This window comes from Cyprinodon variegatus, unplaced genomic scaffold (assembly GCF_000732505.1).
Source record: "Cyprinodon variegatus isolate N-32 unplaced genomic scaffold, C_variegatus-1.0 Scaffold72, whole genome shotgun sequence".
Lineage (NCBI taxonomy): Eukaryota > Metazoa > Chordata > Actinopteri > Cyprinodontiformes > Cyprinodontidae > Cyprinodon > Cyprinodon variegatus.
In genome coordinates, this window is record NW_015150525.1 from 1,471,984 (window position 1) to 1,482,376 (window position 10,393).

At 39.6% G+C, this 10,393-nt stretch overlaps 1 protein-coding gene across 1 annotated transcript in view; it reads left to right on the top strand.

Moving 5' to 3' along the window:
- Window positions 1-3,191, top strand: part of LOC107083314 (MAP kinase-activated protein kinase 2-like) — a 67,015-nt gene extending 63,824 nt beyond the window's left edge. Inside the window, exon 7 of the mRNA XM_015372438.1 lies at window positions 1,635-3,191. Coding sequence (XP_015227924.1) covers window positions 1,635-1,766 — 132 coding nt within the window. The 3' untranslated portion in view covers window positions 1,767-3,191. The remainder of the gene's footprint in view (window positions 1-1,634) is intronic.
- The last annotated feature ends 7,202 nt before the right edge of the window (window positions 3,192-10,393 follow it).

The following is a 10,393-nucleotide window of genomic DNA, read 5'->3' on the forward strand; positions in this document are numbered from 1 at the left end:
CTACGGAAACCGCGGCAGACCAAACCAGACGAAAGTGCACATTCAGCTCAGCAAAGAACTCATGCTCTTCCTCAACACTGAAGTCCTCAGACATTTTTCTTTCGTTGTTTCTTTACGCTTTACACTTGCATTATCGGCAGAGCAGACGCTGAATGCGCACTTTCATCTGGTTGCGTCTGCCGGCTTCCGTAGCGTCGTGAACGCGCAGGCGCACGCTTTCAGGAAATCCTATACACTACTGTTTATGCTCTAAAAACAATAATAATAAGGGAGGGGCGAGAAAAACATCCAGGGAGTTTGTCTGTTCTCGGTCTGCTTGTCACAGCCACTACCCGATCCGTCCTGGAAACACGATCCGTCCTGCAGAAAGGATTTTAAGGCATCTCTTTTTGTCAGGAATTGCATGATTGACCTTAAACACAACATATTTTAGTATATTTACCATATTTTTTTGGGAGGGAAAATGTCATTTAGGTATTTTTAACAAAATAAAATCGAGGCCGACCCAGATGTATATCTGGATCATGCTTCCGGGATGGATCGGGTAGTGACAGTGCTGTTCTTGTGAATCGGAACAGTACGAGGGCTGAGGCTGATGACGTTTCACGAGCACATGAGAACGCACAAGTACACATATTGAGCAACGGCCTGTTTCTTTCTTTTTTTTTATTGGAAAGTGAACAAAGACTACACTCCTGAGAATCCAGAGTGGAATAAAGGTTCCAACCACCGGGAGCAGGAACAAATACAATCAAATGTAATGAAAAAACTTTAGTCAGTTAAATAACATGCTGCTGTCATTTTGCACATCTCTGATGTCCCTGCTATTTTCAAATATCCATTACTGTAAAAATGTCCATAGCTGGATATTGGTTATTTATTATCCAGGTGGACAGTTTTATATTATTTAAACACTTTACAGTAAAGTATTTTATTCTTTATATTTTAACTCTTCACTATTATGTTATTCTTATACATTTTTCAAAGGTCCAAATTTGTGTGACCATAAAGAGATATAAGATTTAAGTAAATCTAAACAATTTATGTATTAAAAATATATCTGCAAAATATGTCATAATCAACAACAAAAAAACTTAGTTAAGCAAATTTTTAAATAGCATTTAAAAAATTAAACTCCTATCAGATTTATAGTCCCCACACTGCAGATATATTAGAATCTGTCCTTAAATTTCAGCAAAACCGATTTACACAGTAACAGATAAAAACCTTTAGATAAATCAAACATTACTGCCACATATCTGACTCTATAACCATTAAAACAACTATTTTCTTTAGGGGGGTGCCAAAGATGTGTTCGCATCTACCTCAAAAATATGTAGTTGCACAACTGCTGGCACATATAGTAAGCAGGAGGTCAGTAAGGAGGATCTGAGGTCTAGGATGCACTAGAAAGCTCATCATTCCTCCTCAGCTTAAAGTCTGAATACAATGTTAATTCTTCATCCATATTCTCACAGCTTTAAAGACAAACAAGTATTATTATTATCAATGAATCAGGTTAAACTGCAGTGCTTCTAAAGCTTAACTACAATAAATTGAGCCTATGATGGTATAAAACACCCAACTTTATTTAAACCAATCAGCCTGACGTCTCCTGCTGCTCTCTTTCTCAGGAGGAAATGACCAGTGCCTTGGCAACGATGAGGGTCGACTACGAGCAAATCAAAATCAAGACCATCGAAGACTCAAACAATCCACTGCTAAAGAAAAGGAGGAAGAAAGCCTCAACAACCGCTGCCCACTGAGAGCGTGGGGCCTGCATGCACACATTAAACACCAGGTTGAGAGGAGAAAGCAATAATTGTCGACACGAGTCGCACTGCATGGATTTTCTCAGTGTCTTATTTTTCCTAGCAAATTCTGAAGTTTTCTATGTGTTTTTTTTTCTTCTTTTTTGTTACTCGGCCATTTTAACAAGCTCGCCACGCTGCTCCCTGCAGGGTGATGAGCAGGTAGACGTTTTTACTCCGGATAAATATTATGAAATGCAGAGGAACAGGAGAGGGAGACAGGAAGTGGTGTTTGGGATCCTTCTCTCTCTCTTCTCTTTTCACAATATCAGGTTGCATACTCAGAGGGGCTTCCAATGTTGGAATAAAACATGGAGCCTTAGTGTTAGCTGTAGTTAAATTTTACCCCCTTATCCGTAAATGTTTTATCTTGTGGCTAATTCCCCAAAAAATGGAAATAAGCAAAGGTTTCTTTCCGTATACATGCAAAATTAGCAGATGTATTTTGAACTGACAAGAGGAATGTAAAAGTTGCCTTCCCAGCCTGTGGGAGTTGGCTATATTCTGACAGGAAGTGTCTGTCTGGTTCAGTTTGTCTTTATGAATGTTAAACTGAGGCCTATGCACTCAAACAAGGGAACTGCGCCACTGACTGAGCACCTCAGTCGTAGCCCTTCTCTCCTAGCTAAATAGGTGCCGGTCAGACAGAACGTTTTTCTTTTCCATGTAGCTCACCGGAGAGGAGGCAAACGATACTGTATTTTTTCATATATTTCTAAGACAGTTATAGCCTAGGCCTTACTGAGTATTACTTATTATTGCAAATAGCTTTTAACCCCTTTTTGGCTTTTTTTTTTATTTGTTTTGGTCATTTAAGCTTTTACCAATTTTACCCCTCTGATTGGGAAATATCGGCAGATTGTTTTTCAGGTCAATGCTATGCAGATGTCTGTCAGTTTGGGATAGTGTTGATTTCAAATGTGTTGGGAAGATGTCATGCATCAATAAGGGGGTTTATATAAGGAATAGGAGGTTGGGTGTTTAAACTTATTCCTCCTGCCTTCTTCCTGAGTGAGGACCTCTAGCAGGTTACCACACTGCTCCCTCCATCACTGATTGGTTGTAAATCTGCCAGGACACTTCCTAACTCACTTGGGATCATAGAAAGTTATCAATAAATTTATCATTTGGGTTTTTGTTTTTGTTACTATGTAAAATCACACCCACCTTAGTATTTGAACCACACGGATGAATCGCTCACAGTGAGAGTGCTTTGGGTTGGGTTTTTGTTTTGACCCCTCAGCATCACATTTTTGTAGTGAAGCACAGATGTGTCTGTCTTTAGGCTCGTCTTAGAGTCAGTTCAGCTCCACCTGTCATACTTTTTGTCTGCTTCAGCTTTGGATTAAAAAACCTCATGTAAAACAACCTGTTTCTTTACTCTCTGTTTGGTTTGTGAAGCGACTTTCTGTGCATAGCTCACGGTGCAGAGTCATGAACTTTTAAAAGAAGTCTAGGTTTTATTTTTATGATTATTGTTTTGCAATCGTTAACGAGCAAAAGTATTAGTTTGCCTTAGTTTATATAATTTCTGTCACAATTACTTACTTGAATAATTTTTTTAATTTATTGATAATATCCTCAAGTCAGGAGTGAAGCCCTTAAATGGCTGCACCGATTATTAATGAGGTCTATGGAGTGAATTTTATTGCATTATTGTTGTAAGTAGAGAAGGTGTTTTGTAAATGGGAATTTGGAAAAAAAAAATGTAATCCAGAAAAAACATTTTAATTAAAAAAAACAAACATTTTGGGAGTTATTTAGCTGTTTGAGCAGATTTTCTTTTCCAATTAATTTTTCATATTTTATCTTTACTAATTTTATTCTACCTGTTTTTTTGTTTTTGTTTTTTTTTGTGCAAATTTCAGTTTTTAATATTTCAATCAGGCTGTTATTAAATGCACGTTAAAGGAAAAGTCCGGTCAGCAAGGCAAAATCAATGGATCATTATTTACACCTAACGCTAATATGTTTGCGGTGATTTAATGAATTTAGCATTATTCGGTAAAAAAATACAGTTTTCGTCCGCGATCACTGAGTCTGGGAGCAGCCATTTTTGCCCAAATATAGTAACCCCTCCCTCCTGACATCTCCCGGCAGTGACGTCACGGTGCGGTAAGCCTAGCGCCATTCTCCCCGCTTTACAAGCAAAATCAAGGGGAACTACTACACACATCTGCAATCAACAACAATTATTGAAGATTTCCAGAGGACTTCACCATTGAAATTCACCAGAGCTATAGTGAAACTGACAATGCCCACATGCATGGCAGCTGGATGCTGGAATACATCGGGTAAAAGTGGGAAAAAAAAAAATGATTTCACCTTTCCGATTCCTGATCCTCCACGGACGGGTTCGTCGTTGGATCGCCAACTTGAAGAGGGAGGATTTGCCATCGAACTTCTGGCCAGAGAAAAAAAAAAAACCCGTAATATGTAGCCAACATTTGGAAGGAGAATATTTTCAAAATGACTTGGATAATAGCGCGTTGTGACAAACACCAGATACAGCACTGGGACTTGATCAACAGCCGATACCGCACCGTGACGTCACAAACCAGTAGGTGGCAGTAGTGTTCTTTGACAAACATGGATGCCTCCAGTAAAGCACATTCAAATGAAAATTACTCTTAATTAAAAACACTTATTTATCGAAACGTATGTAATAATTTCATACTTAAAGTACTTTCAGAAGTTTGTATTCTGAATGTGACCAAACTTTTCCTTTAAAGATCACCTTCCCTTCTGGGGGCGAGCTTTCCTCTGTATGGACATTAACTCGGACATATGTGTCTAGTTTGGGGCACGCATCGTCGGCGCAGTGATTACCGCGCACGACCCATGAACTGAGGCCTTAGTTCTCTGCATGGCCGACCCCGGCTTAAAGTGAATGTGATCTGTAAAATGCAATTTGTAATAGAATCATAAAAAAAAAGCAATTTGAAAAAACTAGTCTGTAAAAAGTTTTAATCTCTGGATTACATTTTTTTTTTTTCTAATTTCCATTTGAAAAGCATCCAATGGAACAAAATAGATGAATATTTGTGACGGGCCTCCAAAACTACTCAACACCATTTATTAATTTAACTATTTAGATTTTATATGACATCTATAAAAGAAAAAAAGAACAAGCTAAACATCAAAGTGAAGGTGAGGTAAATTGTTGCTTTTTACATTTTTTTTTATAGTAGTAGTATATAGTTTTTACTCAGCCCTATGTCCTAGTTCTTTTAGACCCAGGTTATGCACTTATTTCAGTGAAAGCCTGCAGTCAGATTTGAAGACAAATGTTTAATTTTTGAGTCTTTAGCGCGTTTAGCCGGCCCGTCCTCTTACGAGGGGACCTTCCCTCTTTAGTAACAATAATACGCTCTGGTTGACTGAGACTGACACACACTTGGTATATATCAGGTAATCTGAGACTCAACAACGGTATCGACCTCATTCTTTTATCCACTGATGACAGTCCAAACGCCATGAAAAAAACACCCAGAAGCCAACTAAAGACCAAGTTTCTGTTTCTGTTGGTCCAGATTTCGAAACACAGAGAGCAGTGAGAAATGCATATCTGATGAAGCAACGGCAAATTCATCCAAGGGAAAAAAGAAAATTAAAAACAATCCACTGGACTTTGTTTCCAAGTTTGAAGAAGTTTCGCTTCCCATCCAGGAAGCTTTTTTGATTCAAATAGTCAGACATGGGAAGTTAAACGTCTTCAAACTTGGAAACAAAGTCCAGAGGATTGTTTTTTTATTTCCTTTTTTTTAATGACTATGACCTGGATGACTGAGAACCTTCACCAACATCAAACGCAAAGTCTAAAACTGCACAAGGCCGCCTGTTTTTTTGTTGTTTTTTTTTCCATTCAGGTATGGTTTTATTAGTTTCTTGCATTTAATTCCCTCTTTGCAGCATGAATAAGAGGTCTTACATGTAAACATTTGGGGATTTTTGGTCCATTTTTGAGCATGTAAACCTTATTTACTCTGGCCCAGAATAATTTACTCTCAAATGTTCTCCTCCACATCCTCCTCCAGGACCCTTTTGTAATTTTAAACCAAGACTAGCAGTTTAGGTGTTGTTCAAGTTAAGAAATGCCTTTAAATGAAGAGAATGTATTTTTCTTTTTTTTTCTAGGGCTTCAGATGTGGACTTTGACTAGACCATTTAAAGGAATAGTACATGATTAGCCTTCATTTTCTACTCACCCCCATGCTGAACAACACTCTGGAGTACTTTTTTGATATCTCAAATGCATCTGGAGATCTGGGAGGCTTCTTGCTGTCTGCTGACATTCAAATAATGGAGGTCTATGGCGCCCGAGGCAGAAAGGTCCATAAAAGTCCACAAAAAACGTGTCAATATTCCTCGCACATGCGCGATCACGACGCTACGGAAGCCGGCTGACCAAACCAGACATTTTTCTTTCGTTGTTTCTTTCTTTGCACAGGTAAACAGAACATTTCTTCTTCTACGCTTGCATTATTGGAAGAGCAGACGCTGAATGCGCACTTTCATCTGGTTTGGTCTGCCGGCTTCCGTAGCGTTGTGAACGCGCATGTGTGCGCTTTCAGGAAATCCTATACACTACTGTTTATGCTCTAAAAACATTCTAAATGACTTCGTTTCGAGTAAATTCTGGATGCTACCCACTCAGGACACTTGGAATAAATTGGACGAGCAGTATGGAGGAATATTGACACGTTTTTTGTGGACTTTTATGGACCTTTCTGTCTCGGTCACCATAGACCTCCATTATTTGAATGTCAGCAGACAGCAAGAAGCCTCCCAGATCTCCAGATGCATTTGAGATATCAAAAAAGTACTCCAGAGTGTTGTTCAGCATGGGGGTGAGTAGAAAATGAAGGCTAATCATGTTTTGGATGTACTATTCCTTTAAGCCCATCTTCTTAACCAATCAGTCAATCAATCAATTTCTTTATTGTCAACTACAATTTGCATTGTAATCAAGGTTTCAGTGCAAACTGTTCATCACTCCACGTACATTTGGGTGGTGAGGGGGGCTGACGGGGAACGATTTACTAAAGCCAGGCGTACTGCAGACAGGTTTGCAGCTCTGGCTGTATGCTCAGGGTTAATTCTGCAGCAGGAAGGTGAACCTCCACCCCATCTCTGACCTGAAGTAGGTCCCGGTCCTTCCACCATCTTTGTGTTCGGCTTCATTTATTTTCTCATCAACTGAACGACTTCTTTCCCTGCTGAAGAGAATCCTTCCACCATGTGATTCCACATTATTGAATGATGAGACAAAAGGTTTTTGTCTCATCTGACCAGAGTACTTTCTACCACCTGAGCTGTTTATATTGCTTGTGATGAGGGACGTTCTACAGTTTATTTTCAATTTCCACAAGGACACATTTGTGGAGTGGGAACGCATTAAATTACCACCTGAGCCGTATATTTTGGCAGCTCCTCCAGTGAAGCCCTCCTGATGCTGCCTTTCAGGTTTCCATTTTGGGATGTGTTATACAGTGCTTTGATGTTTTCACCTGAATAATATGTTTCATTTTGTGTCAATCTATCATAAAATCTCAGTAAACATTTTTTTATGACACCTCACATCGACCAAGTATCAGGTATTGACCTCAGTGCCCACATTCAGCTCAGTTTGTCATTTCAATCATGCCTCCAAATGACTCAGGTTGTTGTGTCTGCTCAGGATTTGCGGGTTTTGTCACAGAGATGCGCACCGAACCCCATGACAGACTTGTATCATCGGCGCCATCATGACTGACTCCTGGAATATACGCATTTACGCAGCAGAACAGCGCGGTGGCATTGACTCAACACCCATTTGCCAACACCGGGCTGTTTAGAGCCAGTTTCCCGCCAGTGTGCAGGGCTGTTTCTCTGCAGGTACGGGGGCATCTGTGGCTTCTGAGCTTCCAGCTCTGAGTGTGGTGAAACCCATAGTCATCTCTGTCTCGCAAAGATCTGCTGGGTAATAGAAAGGATAAATGGGGTAAGTGGGGCTCTTGGCGAGTCCCTAGGTATACCTGTAGAGGCTCTAACCCCTTACTACAAACCCAAGAAACCGCAGGACGCCCACTATGTTGGTTTTATGCAAAAAACAAAAAAGGGGCTCGTCGCTGCTGCTCTTAAAGGAAGGTTGATGCAATAAGCTAAAGCTTCCTCTAAAGAAGCAAAAAAAAAATATTTTTGTTTGCTGTTTGGAAACGGTGGCATGTGTCTGCTGTATGCAGCGTTTGAAATGTGAGAGGAAACGTGAAGGATGGAGACTTCTCAGCTGAGACGGTGAGATACAGTGTTAGTGGCTTTGAAGTGGCATGCCATCCGGCCTCACCCTAACACGTACACATCCTCTCTCCGAGTGACCCGGGCCAGACGGGCCCGCTGCAGCGCCACAGCTGAGCAAACTTTAACCAACTTTGTCAAACGGAAAGTGTCTTTTTTTTTGTGTGTGTCGCTTTGACACGTTTCACAACAAATGCTTATCTCACACTTGTTTTGGAAATCTGTTAGGTCTTACTGTGAAAAACAGAAACAGTCGCATCAGGCACACCTTTACGGACATGCTGCGGTTACTGTGGTTGCTTTGATTGTTTTGGCTTTTTTCTTTTTTTTTTTTTTTCTACGTTGCCAGATTATTTTAAAACCTGCCCCCTTTTATAGGAACTCCTCTCCATCTTGCTAGAACAACAGTCAAGTGGAGACGCACAGGTGCAACTGAGTAAGTTTAGCAGAGGTCAAGTAGCAAAGTACAAATACCTCGTTACTGTCCTTAAGTTCACTTTTTAGGTATCTATACTTTACTCCATTACTTATTTTTCTTCCTACTTCTGACTTCTACTCCATTTTCACACCAGTATCTGTACTTTCTATTCCTCACATTTTTTAAACAAAAGTTACTCGTTACTCTTGGCTTCGGTTTAATGTTTATAAATATTTATTTCACGTCATGTGCTCCATCCAATGCAGATCATTGGCTCCATCCACATCTAGTGAAAACTAGTGGAATTGGATGAGTCATATAACGCAAACACTCATTGGTTAGTTTAAGTTAATCATCAGAATTGCTTCAAACTCCAAACGTGAATTGTCTATGCCATGCTACAATGTGGGATTCAGTAAAAGATGTTGAAATGTCTGAAAGGTCGGAAACAGGCGAGAGCGTATCGGAAGATGGAGACCAACAAGACCTCCCTCATCCTTGGCTCTATCTCAAAGAATTTTTCGAAATAGTTAAAAAATAAGCTTTCAATTCATTGAGTGGCATCTGGCTGTTTTTTTTAAAGATTACTTTATACTTTTATACTTTAAGTAGTGTTTGGAGCACATACTTTTTCACTTTTACTTGAGTAAAGAGGTCAAGTTGATACTTCAACTTTTACCAGAGTGATTTTAAACAGCAGTATCTATACTTCTACTTAAGTAACAAATGTGTGTACTTTTGACACCACTGAAGTTTAGATGCTCTCGAAGACTTTGTCTCACAAAGCGATTCATTCCAAGAAAGCTTTCATTCTTTCAGCTGAGTCTTCACCATTTCAGGAAGTATAACAAAGATAAAAATCTATGTATGTATATTATGAAGAAATGTGCTAGAGCTGTTTATATTTGATAAATTAGACTTATGATGTGTTTTGATGAGGCCCTTTGTCAGATTTAGAGCAGAGGTCTTCAACAGGGGGTCCGCGACACGTAAGGGGTCCGCAGAGGTACTGCATGGGGGTCGTGGAAGTTTTTTCCACAAATTGAAATGTGTTTAAATACATATTAACATGAATTCAAGACACTGATGTAAACAGATCAATGGAGGCAGAAGTTGTCTTACAGTTATCAATGCACACATTCAGCGACACACAGGAGCTCTTTCAAGCTGGGCACCGTTTCATTCACAACACCTGTCCCATCAACCAGGAATCAGAATCAGAAATACTTTAATAATACCAGGGCGAAATAACTTTTGTTACATTACTCCATCTGTAATAGAGTGACTATAGGAGCAGTTTGATATAAAACAATTTCGTACATGTATGATTAGGAGTCCCAGCTCCATCTTGCTCTTGGTTTGGGGGTCCTTGGCCTAGAAAACCTTGAAGACCCCTGATTTAGAGAATCATTAGGAAAAAAACCTTTCAAGATACTTTTATCTTTCTAATTTGATATTATATATATTATCCAGCATTTATTGTCATTACACTTTCACAGGTACAGAGTAATGAAATTTACCTCTGCATTTAACACATCCTCTTGGCAAGCAGTGGACTGCCATTGTGTGGTGACCGGGTATCGGTGTGGGGTTAAGGGTCTTGCTCAAAGTGGCAGTCTGTGGGAGTGGGTTTTCGACTCACAACCTCATGATTGCAAGCGCTATGCCCTAACCACTAGGCCACCACTCTCATTATTTTATTGTAAGCAGAAAATAGCAGCAATAACACCTTGAATCCCTCAGACTAATTATTGCAGATTTAACGTTTCACTTTGGTGCAAATTCACTAAACTAAATTCAAGGTTTTAAAAATAACCTAATTTATAAGATAAAACTACATTTAAATCTCCTCTGTGTGGGTCTAGACCAGAGGTCACAGATTAGCGGA